This window comes from Vespa crabro, chromosome 3 (assembly GCF_910589235.1).
Source record: "Vespa crabro chromosome 3, iyVesCrab1.2, whole genome shotgun sequence".
Taxonomy (NCBI): Eukaryota; Metazoa; Arthropoda; class Insecta; order Hymenoptera; family Vespidae; genus Vespa; species Vespa crabro.
The window spans coordinates 14377314-14404245 of record NC_060957.1 but is presented as its reverse complement, the minus strand read 5'-3'; the positions used below and the strand labels follow the sequence as shown (position 1 = coordinate 14404245).

The 26932-nt window shown below is 35.8% G+C and overlaps 6 protein-coding genes across 16 annotated transcripts in view; 5 read left to right on the top strand and 1 right to left on the bottom strand.

Annotated features, from left to right (window-relative positions):
* The window catches only part of LOC124422887, an 89234-nt gene that overhangs the window by 10150 nt on the left and 52152 nt on the right, over positions 1-26932 (bottom strand). For 2 of the 7 annotated variants that reach the window (XM_046959840.1, XM_046959839.1), the window contains exons 1-2: positions 1687-1827; positions 1115-1399 (exon numbers count right to left, since the gene is read on the bottom strand). The exons of 1 other annotated variant lie outside the window; for it this stretch is intronic. The gene's annotated coding sequence lies outside the window, so the exon portion shown is untranslated. Of the gene's footprint in view, positions 114-1114; positions 1400-1686; positions 1828-4483; positions 4660-8248; positions 8363-11820; positions 11958-26932 lie in introns of those variants that run through there. 4 more of the 7 variants (XM_046959841.1, XM_046959842.1, XM_046959845.1 and 1 more) reach the window with 4 other exon arrangements.
* LOC124422885 lies at positions 3328-10806 on the top strand. Its single transcript, XM_046959838.1, has 4 exons — positions 3328-3875; positions 6367-7478; positions 7569-9119; positions 10161-10806. Exons 1-4 carry the CDS (start codon positions 3864-3866, stop codon positions 10282-10284), a joined length of 2799 nt encoding a protein of 932 aa, XP_046815794.1. The 5' UTR covers positions 3328-3863; the 3' UTR covers positions 10285-10806.
* On the top strand, positions 10946-13325 carry LOC124422897 (odorant receptor 4-like). The gene is made up of 7 exons (XM_046959861.1): positions 10946-11571; positions 11660-11932; positions 12003-12492; positions 12570-12669; positions 12766-12888; positions 12954-13109; positions 13187-13325. Exons 1-7 carry the CDS (start codon positions 11556-11558, stop codon positions 13247-13249), a joined length of 1221 nt encoding a protein of 406 aa, XP_046815817.1. The 5' UTR covers positions 10946-11555; the 3' UTR covers positions 13250-13325.
* LOC124422890 (odorant receptor 13a-like) lies at positions 13505-15980 on the top strand. 5 transcript variants are annotated; one of them, XM_046959852.1, is made up of 6 exons: positions 13505-13685; positions 14092-14346; positions 14443-14917; positions 14996-15095; positions 15177-15299; positions 15366-15980. In XM_046959852.1, exons 1-6 carry the CDS (start codon positions 13505-13507, stop codon positions 15603-15605), a joined length of 1374 nt encoding a protein of 457 aa, XP_046815808.1. In that variant the 3' UTR covers positions 15606-15980. The 5 variants fall into 5 exon arrangements, with proteins under 5 accessions (XP_046815808.1, XP_046815806.1, XP_046815807.1 ...); XM_046959850.1 differs by having other exon boundaries at positions 15177-15521; positions 15598-15980; XM_046959851.1 differs by having other exon boundaries at positions 15177-15521; positions 15575-15980.
* LOC124422869 lies at positions 17261-24440 on the top strand. The gene is made up of 15 exons (XM_046959804.1): positions 17261-17513; positions 17656-17973; positions 18043-18493; positions 18568-18667; positions 18802-18924; positions 19010-19184; positions 19232-19273; positions 21115-21246; positions 21443-21715; positions 21809-22283; positions 22362-22461; positions 22538-22660; positions 22727-22882; positions 22959-23108; positions 23783-24440. The coding sequence occupies exons 1-14, from the start codon at positions 17363-17365 to the stop codon at positions 23025-23027; spliced, it is 2688 nt and encodes an 895-aa protein (XP_046815760.1). The 5' UTR covers positions 17261-17362; the 3' UTR covers positions 23028-23108; positions 23783-24440.
* Positions 24807-26924, top strand: LOC124422868 (odorant receptor 13a-like). The gene is made up of 7 exons (XM_046959803.1): positions 24807-25098; positions 25242-25514; positions 25638-26167; positions 26278-26295; positions 26383-26505; positions 26584-26739; positions 26810-26924. Exons 1-7 carry the CDS (start codon positions 25077-25079, stop codon positions 26870-26872), a joined length of 1185 nt encoding a protein of 394 aa, XP_046815759.1. The 5' UTR covers positions 24807-25076; the 3' UTR covers positions 26873-26924.

Sequence of the window (26932 nt, the reverse complement as noted above, 5' to 3'; positions counted from 1 at the left end):
TCTGTAATAGTCTCTTCTTCATGAACTTTCACGTTTATGCCGACGTTACGACCCTGCTGTTACTTCGATGACATTGTACAACGACTACGTCACGGACGTCTCAATCGTGCCTTCTTCGTTAACGTGAGTCGTTTATTAACGAGCAAAGATTTAGGAACAATGAAAGGTATCAATATAAGAAAGTTTAGTTAGACGTTCGAGCTTGCTAGTTAACGTCATCGTTAAAACATTTTATAGATCTTAATTGAAGGGAGAAATTTTCTTTCGATTATTTTTTGACATAAGGATTATGACGACGTCGTTGTAAAGTTGACGACGCGTGGGTATTACAAGATATGTCAAGGAAAGCGAGTTTGTAAAAGATGCCGAACGATATTGGAAAACGTCGTCGCGACGAGGTCGTCCAAGCTGAGAATGAGTCGTAAGTAAGTAACTAAGTACGTGCTCATAATTGTTAACGCATCGTATCGTTAATCCACCTCGACGAGAAAAAAGGCGTTGAATCTCTTTTTTTTTTTCTTTTCCTCTTTTTTTTTTTTTTCTTTCTCCTATATTTTTTTCTCCAACAACGAACAAGTCTTACGTAAACTTGAAGATCGTTCAAAAGATACACCATAATAACATCTCCCTCTCAACTTAAACAAATTGATTTCTTTTTTATGATATTCGAGATTTCGAATTGGTCAAGCCGTCGAGATTAGATAAAACCAATTAGAGTTTAACGGACAAATTTACATTGATTTTTATGATAGTTATATCAAAAGTTAGTCCTTGAGTTTACATTTCTATCGTATAAAAGAGAAATTCGTTAATCTTCTGAATTAGATCTATGAGATTTGTTTTCTTTTTCTTTTCTTTTTCTTTCATGAAAGATGAAAGAACATAAAATTTGTATTTTTAAAAATTACGGTCTCCTTCGACCGTTGGAATCGAATAAAACGTGAGAAGAGGAGAAAGAGAGATTAGAAGGATTAGTCAGGAGTTTGAAGATCGTGACTGAGTCTCCAAAGGACTGACTCTCTCTCTCTCTCTCTGTCTCTCCACCTTTCTCTTTCTCTTTCTTTCTTTCTTTCTTTCTTTCTCATGTTCGTGCGTTGCCATGGGCCACACTTACCTACTGATCCATATTACCTCGATGCATTTCCGGCGTTCACGATATCACTCGAGAAATCGAAAGGCCATATGTATTTTGCTTCCCGGAAAAATTCATAGAGCCACTTTCCTCTTCGTGTATCTCGTGTGTTATACCTCCTCTTCCTCCTCCTCCTTCTCCTCCTCCTCTTTCTCTTTCACCTCTTTCTCCTCCTTCTCTTCTTTCTTCACTACTTTGCACGACTTTCGAAAAGTGAAAGTCGACCGGCCTTTTTTTCTCCTTTTCCTCTCTTTCTCTCTTCTCATCCTAAATAAAAGACGAATTTGAAGAAGTGTTTAAAGATACGTTTAGTAAGCTATTCTATTATTTACGAATGATATTAGGAATGACAGAAGACCGATGCTGGTCTATCGCGAACGAAGAGTTTCGAAAGAACATGAGAGAGAAGAAAAAATAAGAAAAAGAAAAAGATAGAAAGAATATTGAAAAGAAAAAAGAAAAATTCCTATCTAATTATACCATAAAAGAAAAGAGAACAAAAACGTTGTGGGTGGAACGAAGATAGGTGGGCCACAATTGTCATCGAATAATACCTTTGCGTCTTCCGGTGTCCTTGGAAAGTGAAAGTGGTACGTTCGTTCTTTCATTTTATTTCTTTTTTCTTTTTTTTTTCTTCTTTTTTTACCTTTTTATCTTCTTTTTGCGAGAAATGCAAATTAAAAAAAGGCTCAAATAGGATTCCGTAGATGACTACGGAATTGTGTCAGTTCATGGAACGAAAAGATACGAGAAATCTTCGGTAGGAGGTCGAGGGACACGTGGAGAAGGTTACACAGGTGTGCATCATCGTTGTCTTCGTCGTCGTCGTCGTCGTCGTCGTTGTCGTCGAACGATGGACTTTCACTGGTGGGTCTCTGAACCCAAGACTTGGATTCTTCGTCTCTCTTTCTCTCTCTCTCTCTCTCTCTCTCTCTCTCTTTTTTCTTGCCTCTAGAATCGAAACGTTTCTTCCGACTCGTACGTGTTCGTGAACTTGAAAAGTTAGCTCGGACTACCTGTTCGAATTTCACGTACCGGTTTTGGAGTTTAATCATCGAACGATCGACCCTAAGAAGAACATTAAACGATCTTTATGATGTTCGTTAAATTGGAACGCATTTGGTTCGATTCGTACGAACATTGTTTATATATCTTAATTAAAGTCGAATTGATCGATCGGTAATGTGAAGATTTAATTGCTTGCTGAAAGGAGAACGGTGACACGAATGCTCGCATAATATTTACCGATATACCTTATATTCAAGGTAAAATAAAAGGTGGAACGTCTCCGATATACGACGTAAGAGTCAATAATAATAATCCATACCAGTGTAATCTTTTTAACCTTAATGGACTAAAATAAAATCGAATTGGGATCGGTATACGCTTACTTTCCAACGTGATCCAGATCAGACGACTCCGTTGTATATGACTCGGATCGATGACTTAGAAAATCGAGCTGAGAGACACGTTCAAAGACTCGCATTGTGTTCGACGATCCGTAGATGATCCTTATCGTATAATTTCTTCTTTTTTTCTTCTTTGTAATTACGAGCGTTAGGATCATTTTAAAACGTGATCCTAATGAATAAAGTCCGAACGAATTAAGATCGCAAGATGTCCAACGATCGAATAAGTTCATCTGCATTATTTCGTGCATGAACGAATGTGTTTTATAACGTTTCCAAGTGGTACACTTCAATGATGAAAGAGAGAGAGAGAGAGAGAGAGATGTAACAAGGATCACAATGAATCTTTAATCTCATTTGATCTCTGATATAATAGGAGGTAAGGACTAATCGATTAGTACGTTTCTAACGATTCATTTCATTGAACGTTGTCTATGAAGAATCGTAGATTCTCTTTCTTTCTCGTAGCTATCTTCGTACACATTAAAATCTTTTCTTTTTTTATTTCATTTTTTTCTACGTTTCTTTTTTTTTTGCGACTTGACGATTTGCACGAGGAAATTTCAAGGATGTGTCTCTTAAATCATAAACGGATCTCTCGCCTTTTCCGTTGACCCCATGCGGCTTCGTTCCCTTTTTTTTCTTCTCCTTCTGCCGTCATATCGTCGTCATATGTTATTACAAAAAATGTCATGTAAAAAAAAAAAAAAAAAGAAATAAAAAAAGAAATGAAAAGGAAAAAAAAGGTCTAGACAGACGGTAGCGTATGGGTTCCGTCGAACGACGGAAAAAGGCGAAGGCGAAGGCGAAGGCGAACGGAGGAGGAAGTAGGTCGGAGAGAATTCTCGCTCCTCGATGGAGACACGAGGAGCCACCGGCTGACTGCCGTCGTCAGTCTCGCCAAGATATCTCGGGAGTCAACAGGTGCGTTTTAGGAGCCGACACGCTCCTTCCTCCTCTTTCGTTCTTTTTATCCTTTTTTATTTCTTTTTTTTCCTCTTTTTCTATTTTTTTCTTTTTTTTTTTTTTTTCTCTTTCCTCGTATCGTATCATCGAATTCAACAAAGCTGGCCTCTGAACGTATAAAGGCATTGAGGATTGCTAATAAAGAAAAAGAAAAGGAAATAAAACAACATAAAAAAAAAAGAAAATATAAAAAAAATTTTGATTTTTCCTCTTCCGTTTTTTGCTTTATCTCGAGATAGAAAGGAGGAGAGAAAGAGAGAGAGAGAGAGAGAGAGAGAGAGGGAGGGAGGGGGGAGAAAAGAAAAAAGAAAAATCGCGAGAATCGTTCGGTGAGGATCGCAATATAGAGCTGCAAGATGTCAACAAAGGTGAGTTGTTTCTATTTTTTTTTTCTTTTTCTTTTCTTTCTTTCTTTTTTTTTTTTTTTTTTAATACTCTCTTTATTACGCCGTCGATTATTCAATTTACACGTATGACCACGTCGAATGGATGATATTAGACGTTCGCGTTCTTTTGTATAACGGACTCGGTAGAAGTTGGAATGAAAAAGAAAAATAAAAAGAAAAAAAAAAAAAAAAAAAAGATAAAGGATCAACGAACTAGATCGGTTTAATTGTTCCACAATTAATGTCTGACCGTGGATTTTCTGGAGCGGAAACCCCGTGCGACATGGATCGGGGCCATGCCATAATAAACTATATAGTCATTGCAAATTTCTTATTACTAATGGACAATGATTTTCATTGATGATCGTTCATTAATCGAATAATCACGATCGCCGGGCATTAAATCGACGATCATTTGTGATAATTCTTATTTAACGGTTCAAGAAAGAGTCAGCTCTCGTAATAGGATTGATCTCTAAAGAAGAGACAAGTGAAATTGGTCGATCGAAAGTAGAGGAAGGAGTCTCGCAAAAGGAAGAAAAGAAAAAGAAAAAGAAAAATGATCTTCTTTTCGCCGAAGACTAACATACCGGTACTAAAGAACGCAACGCACGTGCAAAACGCGTCCAGCGAAAGCACATAGTCGTTCCATTTCACTCGAGAGTTCACGTCGGTCCATTGCGTTATTTTTCTTTCTGCTCACTTTTTTCTTTTTTTTTTATCTTCATTCAACTCGATCATTTTTCATTTTCTTTTTTTTCCCCACCTGTAAATAAAGATTCTATCGAAAATTGTACGACAATTAGATTAGGTGGAACGTTTTAAAGATATCGAATAATTCGGATACATGACTCGTCTATCTGTACGTAGTACGTACGTACGCGCGTGTGTATGTATGTATGTGTGTGTGTGTGTGTGTGTGTGTGTGTAGTTTAAATCACGGCAAATAATTTAAAGGAGGTGAAAGTCTCGTGAACAGCATGTGGAATAAGATCCAAGTTAAAACGTGAAAACGTGACCAATTGGAAATTAGTTGAATGAATATTTTCCTTATTGGTAAGAATTTAGAAATCTTTGTTGAATCTGCATAATCTATACTCGGATAAATGAAATTTTTTTTTTTACCAAACCCACATGATCTAATCGTAATGTCTAATTTGTTATACCTAGAAACCTACAAGCAAATATGCTATCGTTGGATAAAAATGACTCTTACCGTTGCTCGATTACTATTTCGCAATTTTGTTATTCCTAAAACAGAACGCTGACAGTATTCGCGAAAACGATTAAATTTCTCACGTAGTGCATTCGTGTTTGAAACTTCTCTCTCTCTCTCTCTCTCTCTCTCTCTAATTCTTCGCAAACTTGATTACAGTTGGAATTATGAGTTAGAAGGACCGTCGTAGAAAATTTTATTCCATTTTCTGAATATTAGATTTCTTTTTCATTATTATAATTTTTTTTTTTTTTCTATCGAGTTTCTTTCTAAAACTATTTCACGCATTTAAATCGTTCTAAGCGTGATTTGCCAATATAATGTAAAACTTTGTATACTTTCATATTTAAGATTCATGGTTATGGAATAATGAACGACCTCCTTTTAATTTCATGTAATCACTGAATAATTATGGTGAATAATCGAAGGGCACTTTTAATATATCCTATTTCGATTGACGAAAAATTTGTTGAAAAAACGAGAGTAGCGTTAATCCCAGATAACACCTAAATTACAGGAGATGAAAATTTCACATTTGTTTAACAACGGAATAGTTCGTTTTCTCTGACATCGAGCGTTGCATAACATCCTTTTAACGTCGTTATTATATCGATCTTATTTTTCCAGCTTTGCGTTCGTTAAATTCAATGAATATAAATACAATGGTTATCTAAAAGGTTTTATATAATATCGGGTACGTAATTTTCTTTCTGAGAGTAGGGGTGCGATGACGAGCATATAGAAGATAAACGTATGTTATGTAGGTATCTATTTATCCAGGAGAAGCGTGATCGAAGACGATAGAAAAAATGCATGGGGATAGATGTGCACAATCAATCTGCACGATCGAACACTAAGGCCGACTTTCGAAATCTTTAAAAGAATCATTTCACATGCTAGCTGATTCACGAGGCGTCCCACGGTGCCGACAAAACGTAACGGAGAACGTGGTTAGACATTAACGAGAGAATCAAACGGTAGAGATATCAACGTATTTTCGTCTTTGTCTTTCTGTTTGTGTGTGCGTGTGCGTGCGCGCACGTAAAAATAGAAACATAGTTAGTATTACCGAACGATAGACGAGTCGATTATCATGGATGCATTGACTTGCAACTCGCGTTAGACAAACGATAAGCATAGAAAGTAGCTTAATAATATAGAGAACCAAAGCAATTACGTACGATTTCTATCTATAAATGATTATCTACTCTTCGACTTTTTTTCTTTTTTTTTTTTTTTTTTTCTATTTGTTTTCAGGCAATATTTATTCTAGTCTTGGCAGTTTTGATTAACGAGAGTTTAGCGATAGATCTGCCAAAGCCTGGTTACGCTAGGACAATTTTAAAAGTATCTAGAAGTCTTCCGGGTGAGACCGAGGAATTAAAGATTAGAACGAGCGAAGGTAATTTGGCAACTTTGATAGTAAAACGACGCGAAAAGTCAACGTCGATGTTCGATGAAGATCGTATCGTAACGTCGGGTATCGATGTTACCGAAAAGAAAGGGAACGTCAGCGAATACGATATTTCATCAAGTAGAAAAAACGAATCCGTTAGTGAAAACTATGAGAAAAAGAGGAAGGAAGATGTAAGGAAAATGGAAGAGGCACAAGTCGAGGAGATCCGTGCGAAATTTGTCAAACCCGAGGAAATCTCAGTAAACGAGAAATCGAACGAGTCTGATCAAAACGAAACGAAAAGTACGATGACTCGTACTATCCGACCAATCGGCGAAAGGAATATCGATTATGGAAATTGGACGCCATTAGGTGAGGATGGTAGAGCTTTGAAACTCGGAGAGACCACTACCGAGGAATATCACAATTGGAAGCCCTTATCGCCTGATAGAAAGTTGCCGGTTGAACAAGGCAGATCGAGTTACGTTAGTTTCGGTGATTCCAGTTATGCGAACAACGGATTAATATTCGTAAGAAATCTACAAGACCGAACACAGAGAAATCTTGATTTTGTCGACGAGAAGAATAATCAAGCCACGCAGTATACGTTCCTGCCGCATCAGCCTAGACAATCGACCAGGACTAACATCGGTGCCAATTTATCGAAGAACAGAGATGCCAAAAACGTTCCACCCGAAGTAATCATCAGATCGGAAATCAATGTCAAGTCTCATCCGAAGAGATCACCCATGTCTTTGGACAGCGACGGTACGCCTGTGATACATGGCAAACGTGTCCCTGACGAACCTATGGATAAAATTCAAACTTGGCGCAATGCCAGAATCATCAACAACAAGCTGATAACCGAGAGTACGAGTTCCAATCCTATCGATTCCTCCGGTGTTTATTATTCGTCCGATCATCTAGCGGAGAGGCAAAGATTCGAAAGATTCTTCAAGGATATCAATCGTAGGTGAGATATCTCGTCGTATTTTATTTTATTATCAAATCGATAATTGCAATCGCGTGATTTTCAACTTTATGCGAATTTTATCGTTTACAGATATGGAAGAAATTACGAGGACAATGGGAGAAACGTTTACTTCGAATGGGATCCAAAAAATTACAAGAACGAAGCTCTGAACGCCGAAGTTTACGAAACAAGGAACGACAACTATCGAGCCAATGTACAAAAACGAATGTTACATCCCGACAGCGTCGTCAATTACCCGGTCTCGCAACTTTACACTCCGGAAAGTCAAAAGATTTCGTCAGTATCGGTAAAACCTGGAGTGAGAGCTCCCGTTTTACAGTATGCTCATCCCGAATTGGGCGTCCAACCGGCTAAGATCGTTAAGAACGAGAAAAGACGACCTGAGAGTCATATGGATAATTATCAGCACTCGAACGGACAATATACGTTTATGGAGCAACGTCAAAAAAAGAAATACGTACTGAACGATAAGAATATAGTTGATACTTACACAACAAAAAATTACTATCCTAATCAACACTTTTATGGCCTGAAAAGGCCGAGCGACACACCGTTTTGGGTGAAAATATCGGAGAATTTGAAGAATCAATTTTCCAACGGGGTAGAAAAGGTATCCCAATTCACCAAGCCAGTGTTCGATCCATTGGTCGAGGCCACGCATAAAATATCTCAAAATTTAGGCTTGTCGAATGGCAAAGAGGCACAGGATAAGATCGGTACTGTGGCTTCTGGCACAAGCATTCTAATACCTGCTCTTGGTCTCGTTGCGTCTGGTGCTGCACTCGGAATCGGTGCTGTGGCAGTGGGAAGATATCTTGACGTCGACGTTCTAAAGAGATCCAACGAAGATACTATCGATCTGGAACATAAAAGAGCGATGGAAATGGATCCCTCGTTTTTCGAAGTAACCGAAAAGCAGAGAAAAGATAACAACGACTTCCAATTGTCTCCGCATGGATCAACGGACAATGATCTATTTTTGGTGCTGGAACAAGAGAAGGAAACTCCAGAGACTTTGGAAAAAAATCAACGCAACAGAAGGAGTCTGGATTATTTGGATATTTTTAATGCCGAGGCTGATGTCGACAGTCTTGAAAAGAGCAAGAGATTACAGAGGAAAGGAGCAGATTCGATCACCGAGATAGTTGAGATTGATCTACCTGCAGGCGCCAAGGGTAACATCGATGTCACCGAATTTTTGATTCCCAGAAAAAATACTAAGAAGGAGAAGGAAATGGGAAAGGACAGAACGATTTTTGTTATCGGAGATGGTTCTATATCTGAGGAAATGATAAAAAAGGATCTTGGTACCGATGTAACCGACAAAGATTCCTTCATTAAGGTTGCAAGGATAATCGAGGACGCGGTCGAAAGATCTAAAAAAATATCTACGGAGGAACGGAATAAAACGAGAAGGAAAAGAAATACGGAAATTGATGATCAGGAATTAGACGATATATTGCAAAATCTGGAAAACGCTGAGGTTGCCGAGATTGCACATATCAATGGCGACTGGACCAATACACCCTGTGCAAAAAGGATATTCTGTGACACTATGATTCAAAAGGATCCCGACGCTTCGATCTTTATGGAAAAGAAGATGGCTAAATTGTTGGGTCTGTAAGTATCGAACAATCTATATTTACATTTGTCATAGTTCCAATTCACGTATATAACATATGTGGGACAAAAATTTGTTCTTCTTAGCAACTTGTTCCCTCATTAATAGATACTGTTACTCTAACCGGTAACGAGAAAGCTGCAGTTTATCCACTTTCTAACCGTCAATAATTACAACGACAAAATTTTTATTTTAAATAAATAACTCGGGCCCGTGATACGTTCGACGTACCAACGACGACTACGACGACGACGACGACGACGACGACGATGACGACGTTGACAATTGTAGTCGATGTTAGATCTAACTTTAATTCACGATACACGAAATCAAACGTTTCTCTCGTGGATTTCAATATGCAATTAAGTTACACGAATGCGTTAAAGTAAATGAATAGGAATATCGAAGAGGCAAGTACCGATAGTAACCAGTATCGAGAAACGGATAACTTTCTTCCAGCTTTCGCCGACAACGTCCTACTGACTGATACGACTTTTACCTCTTAGCACAGTTTCACTATACTTCGGACCTGAGCCGGTACGGCACTGACCACGTGTGGCGCGATAGAAGAAAATCTACATATAGAGACAAATACTTTCAGATGTATTATTTCGACTTCTCTAAGATTTACTAATTAATATTATTTACGTCCTCTCTACAATAATATTAACAATACAAATAAATTGTTAGTTTCAATTAAAATTAATACAGCGATTATTAAAGCGAGACAGTTAAGACAGTTACAGATTCTACTTCCTGGATATTCATAAGAGACAATACATAATTCAATCACCGGTCTTACCATAAACGTGCTAATGAAACCAACATTATATCACCGTTTGATTACTTTTTTGGTAACAGTTAATATACACACACACACACACACACACATATATATATATATATAGACAGCACACACGCGTGCGCGCGTCAATTTCGTAAAAGGTATTTAATAGCTTTCTCGTCAGTCGAATAAGTTGCCTTACTCTATTCAAAGATCTTTCATCATTATTTCTTAATAAGATGAAAAAATTTTATAGAATTCAGCCCGGAGCAGCCATGCAAGTATCGAGTCATTTCGAGGAAGTAATGGACGCCATCAGGAGGCACGATTGTTCGAGTTTTCTTTGCCCTCAAGCTAGACCTGGAAATATTTTCTTCTAATCATCATCGATAAGAGGAGGACAACTTTTCTCATTTCTTTTTCTCTCCTTCTTTTTCCTTTCCTTTTCTTCACTTTTTCTCTTTCCTGTCCTTTTTAGTCACGTCGAAGGAGATCTTTACTGATCAATTGTACATAATTGCCATCGAGGCGAGATTTTATTTAATGATATGCACATTCTATTTTAATTTAATTCTAGAAACTCTCACAAGACATCAATCTATCTCGTGAGTTCGACGAAAGAACGAGTAACTCGTTTCCCAAATGGCTTTCTGCGAACGCACGATTGCATGAGCGCGATCCCTTTTGATCTCCTTGTTAGATTATTCGAGATCAAAAAAGATAATAGCGTAAGAGTGTTAAATTTAATAGAACGTGTCCTGAAAAGAGAGTTTATCGTTTGCTTTACATGTATGTACCTACATATATCATATTTATTTCTATACCGTGTGATCTCCCCAAGGATCACACGGTTCGTATTATATGCAAAGGCCAATGAATAAATGATATTTTTTACGTAAAAAGAAATTATCATTATTATTGTATTAGCTTTCCATTGAATATATAGAAATATCGTCAAAAATAAATCACCCGTTATTATTATCATAATCCCATGGTACCGGATACGAAATGAAATTCAAGAATTAACTCTCTGAAAGATCGAACGAACCTTATTCGAGAATTACGAACCTTATACGCCTTGGCATTCGACGATTTCAGCCAATAGTAATTCGTTTCAGATTTCGTTGCCAAATTAGACTAGAATCTTTCTTATGAAACTTTCCCAAACCATTGCGATATCCGCTCGCGAACCCCATTACTGGAACGTTGTCGAGCGGGTAGCGAAAATGTATAAATTAATGTAATTAACACCGAACAACTAAGAAATTCCTTATATAAAGTCGTGCACCGAGATACTTTTAAACACCTCAGGGAACACGGTAAAACCTGAAAGATTAGGATCGCTAAATTTTTTTCTTTTTTTTTTTTTTTTTTTTTTTTTTCAAGGCATAAATCAAGTTAAACTGTGTTTTAGAAGGGGAAGACGAAATTAAATGGTACGGTACTGGATCGATGCATTTTTAAGTAGGTGGTGGGGGAGTGGTAGTTCGTTTTACTTCGACGAGAGAGAGAGAGAGAGAGAGAGAGAGAGAGAGAGAGCATGCGTCGTACTGTCGTATCGAAGAGGAAATAAAAGATATTCGTATCTAAGGACAAACTAAAACGCAGTCATTGGATCGTCGCGTTACATGATCTGTCTCGTGACAGAGTTATGGCATTTAGCAAAGGTAAGATTTAACGTGATACGTAAATCGAAAAGGGAACAAAAATCATATCGAAATATTCTTAATTAAACGCGATTGTATTTTTTCACAGATTTGGATTATGCGATCGGTTGGAATCGATTTAATCTAAAATTTCTTGGTGTTTGGCCGGATTTCGATCAGCTCGATAAAAATATCGGCTTTACGAAATATCGTTGGATCGTACACGCATTTTTCATGCTAGGATTCATAATCATACCACAAACGGCGTACCTGGCAATAATTTGGGGCGATCTCGATCTAATGACGGAAGATTTAGCAACGGCGAACGTTCCAGTTACGATGGCTTGCATAAAACTTTTCGTTATTTGGTATCACCTTAAAAGTGAGCCCCGTAGATTGAAAGTTTTGAAAATATTTCTTAAGATAACGATTTGCCGATGTGTTATTCGTAGCTCTGAATCCTCTTCTCGGTGCTTTCGTCGATGATTGGAATAGATCGAAGAGCGAAGAGGAGAGATCAATTATGCTGAGCAACGCTAAAAAGGCGAGAATTATATCGATGTTTTGTACGATTATGATACAAATTATGACGACGATATACATACTTCTTCGAATCATCATGATCGCGCAAATGCAGAGGGATCAGATGGAACCGGCTCGAACTCTAATCTGTCCTGCTTATTTTCCGTACGACGTAAGGAGGACTCCGTTGTTCTATTTAACGTATACCGGACAAATTCTAGCAGCATACAGCGCGACCGTCTCTTATACAGGCGTCGATAGTTTCATATCGATGTTGGTTCTCCATGTATGCGCACAAATTTCGAATCTCAGATTAACTCTCAAAACGTTGGCGGACGAAAGAAGCACGAAAGAAAGAAGGGCCGATAACTTTGTCAAAAAATTGGCGTTAATCGTGAAGAGACACGAACATCTCAATTGGTTGGTCGATCGAATAATTTTCATTTATATCATGAATTGCGGTGCTCCAAAATTTTATCATCCGTCGTATTCCGAAGGTTCGCCCAGTCGATCGAAAACTCTTTCAACGTGTTGATGCTCGTTCAAATCATGACTTGCACCATGCAAGTGTGCTTTCAAAGTTATCAAGTTTTGACAGTGAGTTGTCTGAAACAAATTTTGTTGTTCTTAGCTATTATTATACATTAACATAACTATATATATATATATATATATACATATGTTCTTTCACAGATATTAGGAGAGAACGAAGACGAGTTTCCTACCGTTCAATTGTGTTTCCTGATACTATTTGTAGCCGTTACTCTGTTACACTTATACATTTACTGTTACGTGGGTGAAATGTTAATTGTTCAGGTAAAGATAATACCACCGGTAAAATATAAGGATAATATTTTTTAATTATTTGTGACGTTAAACAGAGCTCCGGTATGAGCGAATCGGCGTACGAATCTAAATGGTGCGACTTGTCTCCGAAGGAAGCGAGGAATCTTCTATTCGTAATGCGCCGATCAACGATACCACTTCGTTTGACCGCAGGAAAATTTAGCACGTTCTCTATGAAAACGTTTAGCGACGTGAGCGAATATGGATATACGTGCGAACAAAAGTTTTAACCTAATTTATAAATTACTTTCAAATGTTTCTCTTGTAGATCGTCAGAACCTCAATGGGATATCTTTCGGTATTGCTGACGGTATCGGAACAAAAAGATTAATTTTACAAGAGTAAAGTATAAAGAGAATAGGAATATATAGAAATAAATTACGAAAATAGAAATAATAGAAAAAAATTACGGATCGACGAAAGTAATAATTTTTTCATATATATCGAAAGTTAATGCGTTAATGAAAATGATATTATTAAAATATTCGCGTAATAAAAAAGATACCTGTGCATTCTCCTTCGTACAATTTGTCCACGTTCGTCGTGCACCACTGTAAGATTCAACAACCACGAGTGGGTTAGATGAATGAGAACGATCGACCGTTTTGTTTCGCTCACGAATTCACGAGAGAGCCCGCCGCACCTGCTGTTCCCACGCGAAAAAAAGGATCCTCTTCGCTACCTAATATTAAAGAAAGAAATACAATATAAAAGCTTGGTCGAAATTGTAGGAAAGAGAACAATTTTAAGAAAGAAAAAGAAAAAAGGTAAGAAGAACTTTTATCTACGAGACTTTTTGTTTATTTGATATTAACGGGTACGTTTCTTGTCTACCGTCAAAGTTTTCTCGAGATTTACTCAAAATTCAACGCAAGTCTGATAGGACAAAGAATCGATAATGACGGGTATTAGTAATTCTTCTATCAAATAACGGGTCCCGTCGTAAAGTTTTCAGTTCTTCATTAAAACTATCGCTACCGTGTGTGTATGTGTAATGTGTGTGTGTGTTTTTTTTCTTTTATCGTGATGGAGCATGCGTGACATTCAACTCTTTCGAGAAAACAAATTTCTCGCAGTTCGACCGAACTCTCCGTGCCAATCTAACGACACATTTGATAGTTTATTTTTCTTCGAGTTTATACGGCTGAAAAAGACAAATGGATTACGCCATAGGTTGGAATCGTTTTAACTTGTCGGTGTTAGGAGTTTGGCCTGAACCATCGAAGACGTCGTTTCTTTGGCGATTAACGTCAGCCAGTATATTTTGGACGAGCACTACCGTGACCATTTTGTTCATATGTGCACCACAAACGGCAGATCTGATTCTGAATTCAACCAGACTGGACGAAGCCATAGAAAATTTATCCATCAACATACCTATCGCTTTCGCTGTGATCAAGCAAATTGTTTTGCGGTATCACGGAAAAGGTAATTACGATGTTGTCTGCGCATTTAATTTATAATTCCATTTAATTTGCATTGGATTGAATGATATATACAAATTCACTTTTTTCTCGATCGAAGCATTGAAATCATTACTCAACGAGATAGTTAACGACTGGAGTCAGAAGCAAGCAGAATCAGAACGTTCGATGATGTTGAAAAATGCTAAATTGAGTCGAACGATATCCCTCTTTTGTTCTACTTTGACGTATCTAATGTTGACCGCCTTCATATCGCTTCAAACCTATGCGAATATGGCTAGTGCCTCCGAAGTCGATCTAGGAGGACTTTTGCATCCAGCGACCTTTCCATACGACACCAAGAAAAGTCCTTATTTCGAGATCACTTGGTTGGGACAATTAATGGGAACGATTCTAACGGCCATCTGTTATTCTTGCTTCGATACTTTCCTCGCAGTCTTTGTTTTGCATTTGTGTGGACAACTCTCGGTTTTGCGATCGAATTTAAAAGAATTGGCGGAGATAGCGAAGCGTGACGTCGCTCTGTTTCAAAATAGACTCGGCTACATTGTGAATAGACACGAACAACTGCACAAGTGGGTGTATCTTAAATCTTTTGACTTTTTCTATTGTTTTACCTAACATCGAAGATTTAATCATTTTTTCTTTTTAAGATTCGCCATAATAGTCGAGGATTGTTTCAATCTTACTCTACTAGGGCAAACTTTGATTTCGACAGCTATGTTCTGCCTGACGGGATATCGTATGATCACGGTATCGTAAATTACATTTTATTATTAGATAATAATGATTTTAACATTTCAATATATTTCCTCTTTCGTTTCGTTTTCGTAGTCGATGGAAGGACAGGAACAAGATTTGCCGATAGTAGGATTGATATTTTACATCATTCATGTGACATACACGATGTTGCATTTATATATATATTGTTACGTTGGTGAAACTCTTCTGGTCGAGGTGAGTCGACATAAAGTTGGCCTCTTACTCGAAGGCCTAAGGATTTTTCAACTTCGTGCATTTCAGAGCACTGGAATAGCTTTCTCCGCTTACGATTGCGAATGGTATGACTTGCCTCCAAAAAAGGCAATCTGCTTGCTGATAGTAATTTGTCGAGCAAGAATAGCATTTCAAATCACCGCTGGAAAATTTTGTCCATTTTCGTTAGAATTGTTCGGCGCTGTGAGTACATTTAAAATGTATTCCAACAAAAATATATCTTATATTTGCAAAAGATCCCGATTCATTTTTATTTCAGATCATTAAAACATCAGCCGGATATTTATCGGTATTACTAGCTATGACAGATAATCCCGTAGAAGTGTAATAAAATATTATTTCGTTATTTATAACGAACAATCAATCGATCGACAAATCTGAAAGACATTAAAAATCGTTCGCATGTTATATCTACTAGCATGTAATATTTTTTTCATAATTTATTAATAATTATTAATGAAATGCTATTAGTAAAAACATTGCAATATAATGAAAATAATACTGCAATAGAACATTGAAAGAGTAACAAAATTTTAACGTTCTTGTAAGAATGGTATTACGTGATAAGTGTAACGAAATTAAATACTTCTTTTATATTTATGCCTTAATTATATATGAAGGATACCTGGACTTGAATTAATACAATTCGCTTGTGCGTATATTCCCAAAAGAATCGGACAAACTTAAATGTATGTGGTACAGTAGGCAAAAAGATCGTAGAGCTAGAGAAAATCAGAAAAATTGGATTAAAATTTTAACGAGGTAGCTTATTTAAACCTGTTGAAAGAGAAAAGAAAAAAAAATTGAAATAAAAATTCCAAATAGATACATTTTTCAAAAGGTGATGGGATGATAGTTCCATTTCAGTCCGAGGAGAATGATTGCTAGACGAAGACAAAAAAAGAACATTTACGTCGAAAGACAAAGCAAAATGCAATCGTTGCATTATTTTTCTTATTACCATTCGTGATCAGTACTATACGGTATACACCTGTAGATTTACTATTACGTGAATGAAATACTAATTGATTAAGTAAGGGGAAAACGACAAGAAGATATTTTACCTAGTGAATCGCCGTACGAATGTGAATGGTGCTACTTATCATCCAAACATATAAAGGATCTCTTCTTCGTGATGTACCGATCAATAATACGATTTCGTTCTAACCTAATTTATAAATTATTTCAAATGTTTCTTTTATAGATCTTCAGAATTTCAATGGGATATCTTTCTGTTCGGCTGGTACCTGAACGCAATAATTAATTTTACAGACATAATAATATAACAACCAGAAAGGAAACAATAGAAATATTAAGGATCTATAAAAAGAATGAGTTTTTTTTTCTAATATTTCAGAAAATTGTGAATCAAGATATATTACTGGAAATGATCGCGTTAAAATATTCGCGTAATAAAAAATACATCCAAACTTCCTCTTCTTGCTCCACGTTCGTCACACATCACTGTTTGATTTAATAACCACAAGAACCACAATCGATCATTTCGTCTCGCTTACAAATTCAGAAATACCCTGCACCTTTTCCCACGTAAAAATCACCCTCTTTCTTCGCTTCCTAAAATTATAGAACGAAATACGAGCATGCATTAAAAATAATTGTCATGTCATACGCACTTGCATGTCGTTATTTTATAATTTCTTTATATAGTTTTACGATAGTAATTAATTGATTTACTATTAAATCCACAGATGTGATCATTGCCTAACAAATTCAAATATCTCTATAAAATGCTAAATAATGTTTGTAGAAATTTTCTTTCTTGTTTCAAAGAACAACCAATCTTTGATTTACACAATTCATTCGTTCTCATCGTTCCCCATAGTATCGGAAAGAACCGAATGTATGTTATTACACTTGAAATAATAGACGAGGGATCGTAAAGCATTATAAAATGGGGAAGGTTGGATGGAAACTAAGAACTTTGAGGTTGCTTATTTAAATGCGTTCGTTAGAAAAGAGAAAATATTATTCGAAGTAGATAAATTTTTCAATAGTTGGTGGGGATGGTACATCATTTTAAGTCTGACGGGCATGCGTGCTGGACGAAGAAAAAGAGAAGGACGTCTATATCGAACGACGAGCCAGAGCACAGTCGTTCAACACGCGCCGCGTGCTATAATCGTCTTTCTACGATGACAACGGTATTCGAAGAAGGTACATTTTTGTGTAACTTGTAAATTTTTCAAAAAAGAAAAAAAATGGACGAAAGACGACAAAAGAATACTTTAAGTATTCTCTTTTTCTAATTAAACATTTTATCTTTTGCGTATCTTGAACGGGAGTGTTCACTTAGCAGATTTAAATTATGCCATTGGTTGGAACAGACTAAGCCTACAAATACTTGGTATATGGCCGGATTCGAATGAGAGTGATTTTGCCTTATCGAAATATTGGTTCATTTTACATTCATTCTTTATGCTGGGATTTATCACTTTGCCACAGTCGGCATATCTCTTGATGGTATGGGGTGACATAGAACTGATGACAGAAATTGTGGCGACGGCGAACGTACCGGTTACCATGTCCTGCATAAAGTTGTTGTTCGCACGATATCATTTGGAATGTAAGGGTAACTTTTGTGGTGAAAACGTAATAACGCACAGATCTATACTAGGTAGATAAATATTTTACAAAGAAAAAAAATCTTTTTCAGCTCTTAAACCACTTCTCAATTCCTTCGTAGAAGACTGGAAGAGATCGAAAACCGAGGATGAGAGATCGGTCATGTTGGTTAACGCTAAAAAGGCAAGAATCATATCTATATGGTGTACGACATTAGCACATTTTATGACATCGATTTACATTCTACCTCGAAGCTTGATGATCTCGCAAATGCAAAGAGACCAATTCGACCCCCCAAGTACGGTCGTTTATCCCGCTTATTTTCCATACGACATTAGTGGAACTTCAGCTTTTTTAATTTCCTGTTTCGGACAAATCGTAGCGGCGTATAGCGCTACCGTATCATATATAGGCGTAGACACGTTTATCACGATGCTCGTCCTTCATGTCTGCGCACAAATGACCAATCTCAGGCATGCACTTAAAAATCTATCGAACGGCACGAGCGAGATAGCCAATGAGTTTACAACAAAATTGACGTGGATCGTGAAGAGACACGAACATCTCAACTGGTTTGTCAATCGAATCATTTTTATTTTATCAATGTTGCAACATTACGCAATAATGATCATTATTATTGTCTAAGGTACGCCAAATCGATCGAGAATTCATTTAACATGTTGATGCTAATTCAAATACTGGCTTGCATCGTTCAAGTTTGCTTTCAGACATTTCAACTATTTCGCGTAAGTCAATCTATAAAAAAAAAAAAAAAAAGGAAAAATAAAGAAAGAAAAGAAGAAGAAAGAAAAGGAAAAGAAAAAAGGAGATCAGTATTTTATTCTTGTCAAACGTCTCGTTTGTGGAATCTTTTTTACAGATAATGCCACACGATGATGATGCATTTCCAATAGAACAGCTGTTTTTTATTATATTCTTTGTAATTGTTACCTTGGTACAACTATATCTGTATTGTTACGTTGGAGAAATGCTTATCGTCGAGGTAAAAAGAAAATAAAATAGAATAAAATAGAATATTTTAATTAAATATGTTGAAATTATATGTCATGGGAATGTGTGTTAAACAGAGTACTGCAATAGGCACGTCAGCATACGAGTCGCAGTGGTATACTTTGTCTGCAAAGGATGCACAAAATATCATTTTCGTGATGCATCGATCTTGTGTGCCACTTCGTTTAACAGCCGGAAAATTCGGCACTTTTTCAATGGAAATGTTTAGCAGAGTAAGAGAAAATCATCAATGTGAAAGGGATAAGATTATTTAAATACTATTTAATTTTCTTTTGCAGATCTTAAAAAGCACAATAGGATATCTTTCAATGTTACTAACGGTAACCGACAAAAAGGACTAATTTTGAAAAATAACAATAAATAGAATAGCGATAGAGTAATTTGACTGGTAGCAAATTTTTTGTCACCGAGGGCTATCATACATGACAGTACAATATAATGATAAATACTATTCGTAAAACTTTAAATTTAATTAAGATATAAATAGTTTTACAATCGCATAAATCTCTGTCTCGGTTATTGTTATTTATCATATCGTCGTTTATTGTCCAATTGTATTGCGTAAGAGTACTAGGATGAATGGAACGAAAGAGAAAAAAAAATCTGCAAAAATTTTCATAAACTAGAAAGACGTCGATAAAGAAACGTAGCGTAAAGACAATTCCCCGTAACCACCGGAGTCAACTGTATCGAAGGTTTAAGTTTTCCAACGTTAGAGGGATACGGTTCGATAAACACCTACTTTTAATTTTTAAACCATTCGTACGTCGTAAAACATTTGTATATGTTAAACAAAAAAAAAAAAAAAAAAAGAAAAAAACTTTTACAATATTTCGACACAGCTAAACTAAATTTATTCTGAGTTCTGAGTAAATATGCGAATAACATATTAATCGAATATTATATTTTTAATAGAAATCGTAATAATCGTGATCGATTTATTTTTCAAACGTAAGACTTTCCTAGAGCATCATCCCTGTCCTTTTTATACAGCATGCGAGAAGCTAGACGTAGTTCACGAAAATACGAAACGAATGAATCAAGATCAATCCTTGACGTCAGAATCGTTTAGACGGACGAACTGACTAAAATAACATACGATTAAACATCATCGATAAAATCAACTAATCGAAATAGCAATAAATATGCAACAAGTCGATTACGTTTACTGGTGGAACTGATACACCATGGATTTCATAGGGATTTGGCAGAACGAGGAGATACGATCGAATCTCTTATGGTTGGAAAATTCTGTAACCTTCCGCAAGTATTATACGCTAGCGTAAGTGTAAAAAAAAAAAAAAAAATAATAAAAACCACTTATTATCGGTCTGTTTTCAGATTTTGAAGACATCGATGGACTACTTGTCGTTTTCTCGTCCAATGAAACGGAGAAATCTGACATGAATTGTCCAAACGTAAAATTGTCACAGATAAAATATATCTAAACTTCCTTTGTCCACGTACCATTATTTGATTTAATAATGACAAGAATCATTATCGATCATTTCGTCTCGCTTACAAATTCACAAATATCCTGCACCTTTTCCCACGTAAAAATCACCCTCATTTTTCGCTTCCTAAAATTATACAACGAAATACGAGCATGCATTAAAAATAATTGTCATGTCATACGCACTTGCATGTCGTTATTTTATAATTTATCAATGAATATAATTTATCTATGAAATGGAACAAGTAAATATATTGCGAAGTAATTGTTCACGGTTAACATAATAAAAGTAACAAAGCAAGAGAACAAAGACAAGTAATTATACCACTTAAATAGTTTTACGATAGTAATTGATTTACTATGAAATCCATGGATATGTGATCACTGCCTAACAAATTCAAAGATCTTTATAAAATGCTAAATAATGTTTGTAGAAATTTTCTTTCTTGTTTCAAAGAACAACCAATCTTTGATTCACATAATCCACACGTTCTCATCGTTCCCCATAGTATCGGTAAGAACTGAATGTATGTTATTACACTTGAAATAATCGATGAGGAATCGTAAAGCATTATAAAATGAGGAAGGTTGGACCGAAACTAAGAACTTTGTGGTTGCTTATTTAAATGAGTTCGGTAGAAAAGAAAAAATTGTATTCCAAGTAGATAAATTTTCCAATAGTTGGTGGGAATGGTACATCATTTTAAGTCAGACGGGCATGCGTGCTGGACGAAGAAAAAGAGAAGGACGTCTACATATCGAGTGACGAGCCAGAGCGCAGTCGTTGTATCGCCGCGTCTTATAATCGTCTTTCTACGATGACAACGGAATCCGAGGAAGGTAGAATTTCGCGTCACTTGTAAATTTACCCCAGCAAAATAGTAAGAAAGAAAGGAAGAAAAAAAGAAGAAAAAGAAATACTAATTTAATAAATAATAATAAATAATAATAAATAAAGAGGAATACTAAATATCCTCTTTTTCTAATCAGATATTCTCTCTTTTGCGAAACTTCAACGCGAGTGTTCACTTTGTAGATTTAAATTACGCCATTGGTTGGAATCGTTTTAATTTGACGGTGTTAGGAGTTTGGCCTGAACCATCGAAGACGACGTTTCTTTGGCGATTAACGTCAGCCAGTATATTTTGGACGAGCACTACCGTGACCCTTTTATTCATAAATGTACCACAAATGGCAGATCTGATTTTGAATTCAACCAGACTGGACGAAGTCATAGAAAATTTATCCATCAACATACCAATAGCTTTCGCTGTGACTAAGCAAATCGTTTTGTGGTATCACGGAAAAGGTAATTACGATGTCTGTCCATTTAATTTATCATTTCATTTAACTTGAATTGAATTGAATGATATATACTAGTTCACTTTTTTCTCGATCAAAGCATTGAAATCATTACTCGTCGAGATAGTTAACGACTGGAATCAAACGCAACAAGAATCAGAACGTTCGTTGATGTTGAAAACTGCTAAATTGAGTCGAATGATATCTCTCTTTTGTTCTACTTTGTCGTACATAATGGTGATCACCTTCATATCGCTTCAAATTTATGCGAATATGGCTAGTGCCTCTGAAGTCGATCTAGGAGGACTTTTGCATCCAGCGACCTTTCCATACGACACCAAGAAAAGTCCTTCTTTTGAGATCACTTGGTTGGGACAATTCATGGCAACGATTCTAGCAGGCATCAGTTATTCTTGCTTCGATACTTTTCACGCAGTCTTTGTTTTGCATTTGTGTGGACAACTGTCGGTTTTGCAATCGAATATAAGAGAATTGGCGGAGATAGCGAAGCGTGACGTCGTTCTGTTTCAAAATAGGCTCGGCTACATTGTGAACAGGCACGAACAACTCTACAAGTGGGTGTTTCTTAAATCTTTTGACTTTTTCTATTGTTTTATCTAACATAGAAGATTTAATCATTTTTTCGTTTTAAGATTCGCCATAATAGTCGAGGATTGTTTCAATCTTACTCTACTAGGGCAAACTTTGATTTCGACGGCTATGTTCTGCATGACGGGTTATCGTATGATCACGGTAATTTTTATTTCATCAATAGATAATAATGCTTTTCACCTTTCAAAATATTTCTTTTTTCGTTTCTTTTCCGTAGTCGATGGGCACAAATGAAGAAGAATTGCCGATAGCAGGATTGATATTTTACATTACGTTTTATATATACACGATGTTGCATTTATATATATATTGTTACGTTGGTGAAACTCTTCTGGTCGAGGTGAGTCGATATAAAGTTGGCCTCTTACTCGAAGGCCTAAGAATTTTTCAACTTCGTGCATTTCAGAGCACTGAAATAGCTTTCTCCGCTTACGATTGCGAATGGTATGACTTGCCTCCAAAAAAGGCAATCTGCTTGCTGATAATAATTTGTCGAGCAAGAATAGCATTTCAAATCACCGCTGGAAAATTTTGTCCATTTTCGTTAGAATTGTTTGGCGCTGTGAGTACATTTAAAATGTATTCCAACAAAAATATATCTCATATTTGCAAAAGATCCCGATTCATTTTTATTTCAGATCATTAAAACATCCGCCGGATATTTATCGGTATTACTAGCTATGAAAAATAATCCAGTAGAAGAGTAATAAAATATACGTTATTTACAATGAACAATCGATCGACGAATTTGAAAGACATTAAAAGTCGATCGTTTGTTACATCTACCAGTATGTAATATTTTATTCATAATTTAATAATAATTATCAATGAAATGCGATTAGTGAATATATTGCAAAACAGAATTAATTGGATTAATATAATGAAAAAAAAATACTGCTATAGAACATAGAAAGCGTAACGAAGTTTGTATTACGAAATTTTAACGTTCTTGTAAGAGTCGTACTACGCGATAAGTGTAGCGAAATTAAATACTTCTTTTATATTTATGCCTTAATTATATATGAAGGATACCTGGACTTGAATTAATACAATTCGCTTGTGCGCATATTCCCAAAAGAATCGGACAAACTTAAATGTATGTAAGACAATAGGCAAAAAGATCGTAGAGCTACAAAAAAATCGGAAAAATTGGATTGAAATATTAACGAGGTTGCTTATTTAAACCCGTTTTGAGAGAAAAGAAAAAAAATCGAAATAAAAATTTCAATTAGATACATTTTTCAAAAGGTGATGGGATGATAGTTCAATTTCATTCCGAGGAGTATGACTGCTGGACGAAGACAAAAAAGAACATTTACGTCGAAAGACGAATCAAAATGCAATCGTTGCATTATGCAATTTTGTTTTTATGATTATCAAATGTTTTCAATAAGTTATCTCAAAGAAATTTTAACCCTTTGGCTTTTTGATACCATCGATTAACATTTTGTATTTTTTTCAGAGACATTAGGTCAAGACGAAGATGACCTACCGAACACTAAATTGTTTTCCTTACAACTATTTGTAATCGATTCGATGCGGTATACGCCTTTAGATTTACTATTACGTGAATGAAATACTAATTGATTAAGTAAAGGTAAAACGTCAAGAAGATATTTTAATTAGTGAATTGCCGTACGAATGTTAATGGTGCTACTTATCATCCAAACATGTAAAGGATCTCTTCTTCGTGATGTACCAATCAATAATACCATATCGTTCGACCGCAACGTTTTAACCGAATTTATAAATTATTTCAAATGTTTCTTTTATAGATCTTCAGAATTTCAATGGGATATCTTTCTGTTCGGCTGGTACCTGAACGCAATAATTAATTTTACAGAGATAATAATATAACAACCGGAAAGGAAATAATAGAAATATTAAGGATCTATAAAAAGAATGAGTTTTTTTTCTAATATTTCAGAAAATTGCGAATCAAGATATATTACTGGAAACGATCGCGTAAAAATATTCGCGTAATAAAAAATACATCCGAACTTCCTCTTCTTGCTCCACGTTCGTCACACATCACTGTTTGATTTAATAATCACAAGAACCACTATCGATCATTTCATCTCGCTTACAAATTCACAAATACCCTGCACCTGTTCCCACGTAAAAATCACCCTCAAAAATAATTGTCATGTCATACGCACTTGCATGTCGTTATTTTATAATTTATCAATAATTATCTACAAAATGGAACAAGTAAATATATTGCGAAATAATTGTTTACGATTAATATAATAAAAGTAATAATGCAAGAGAATGTAAAAATACCTATTTAAATAGTTATACAATAGAGATACTACGTGATTGTGAAAATTACCATCTAACTTTATAAAATATGTTCGTGATCCTAAATAATGTTTGTAGAAATTTTCTTTCTTGTTTCGAAGGACATCTGATTCACACAATTCACTCGTTCTCATCGTTCCCCATAGTATCGGAAAGAACCGAATGTATGTTATTACACTTGAAATAATCGACAAGGGATCGTAAGGCATTATAAAATGGGGAAGGTTGGATAGAAACTAAGAACTTTGAGGTTGCTTATTTAAATGAGTTTGGTAGAAAAGAAAAAATATCATTCCAAGCAGATAAATTTTTCAATAGTTGGTGGGGATGGTACATCATTTTAAGTCAGACGGGCATGCGTGCTGGACGAAGAAAAAGAGAAGGACGTCTACATATCGAGTGACGAGCCAGAGCGCAGTCGTTGTATCGCCGCGTCTTATAATCGTCTTTCTACGATGACAATGGTATTCGAAGATGGTAAAGTTTCGTGTAATTTGTAAATTTTTCAAAAAAGAAAAAAAAATGGATGAAAGACTACAAAAGAATACTTTTAGTATTCTCTTTTTCTAATTAAATATTCTGTCTTTTGCGTATCCTCAACGAGAGTGTTCACTTTGCAGACTTAAATTATGCCATTGGTTGGAACCGGCTGAGCCTACAAATACTTGGTGTATGGCCGGATTGGAAGGACAATGCAAGTGATCCTACCTTATCGAAATATTGGTTCCTACTGCATTCGTTTTTTATGCTGGGATTTGTCACTCTACCACAGTCGGCATATCTTTTGATGATATGGGGTGACGTAGATCTGACGACAGAGATTTTGGCGACGGGAATCGTCCCGGTATCCATGTCTTGCATAAAGTTGTTGTTCGCACGATATTATTTGGAATGTAAGTGTAACTTTTGTGATGATTACGTAATAGCACGTCGATCCATACGAGGAAGCGAAATAATTGCAGAAAAAAAAGAAAAAAAAAAATAAATACAAAGAAAAAAAAGAAAATCTTTTCCAGCTCTTAGACCACTTCTCAGTTCCTTCGTCGAAGATTGGAAGAGATCGAAAACCGAGGATGAGAGATCGGTCATGTTGGTTAACGCTAAAAAGGCAAGAATCATATCGATATGGTGTACGACATTAGGACATTTTATGACATCGATTCTCATTCTACCTCGAAGCTTGATGATCGCGCAAATGCAAAGAGATCAATTCGATCCCCCAAGTACGGTCGTTTATCCCGCTTATTTTCCATACGACATTAGTGGAACTTCAGCTTTTTTAATTTCCTGTTTCGGACAAATCGTAGCGGCGTATAGCGCTACCGTATCATATGTAGGAGTAGACACGTTTATCACAATGCTCGTCCTTCATGCCTGCGCACAAATTACCAATCTCAGGCATGCACTTGAAAATCTATCGAACGGCACGAGCGAAATAGCCAATGAGTTTACAACAAAATTGACGTGGATCGTAAAGAGACACGAACATCTCAACTGGTTCGTCAATCGAATGATCATTTTTATTTTATTGATGATGCAACACGATGCAATTATGATCATTATTATTATTTAAGGTATACTAAATCGATTGAGAATTCATTTAATATATTGATGCTCATTCAAATAATGGCTTGCATCATTCAAGTTTGCTTTCAGGCCTTTCAATTAGTTCGCGTAAGTCAATCAAAAAAAAGAAAAAAGAAAAAGTAAATCTATATTTTATTCTTGTCAAATATCTCGTATGTGGAAATTTTTTTGCAGATAATGGAACACGATGGGGGTGATTTTCCCATAGAACGATTGGTTTTTATTGTATTGTTTTTAGTTGTTATCTTGGTACAACTCTATCTATATTGTTACGTTGGGGAAATGCTTATCGTTGAGGTGAAAAAAGAAAATAAAATAAGATAAAATGTTTTTAATATGTTAAAATTCTGTATTATGGGAATGTGTGTTAAACAGAGTTCTGCAATGGGCACGTCAGTGTACGAGTCGCAGTGGTGCACGTTGTCTCCAAAAGATGCACGAAATATCATTTTCGTGATGCATCGATCTTCTATACCATTTCGTTTAACGGCCGGAAAATTCGGCACTTTTTCGATGGAAATGTTTAGCAGCGTAAGAGACAACAATGAATGTAAAAAAGAATTATAAGATTATTTAAATACTATTTAGTTTTCTCTTGCAGATTTTAAAAACTACAATTGGATATCTTTCGGTGTTATTAACGGTAACGGAAAAAAAGGATTAATTTACAAAAAATAATAATAAATAAAATAGTGATAAAATAAATTGAGGGGTTGCAGACTAC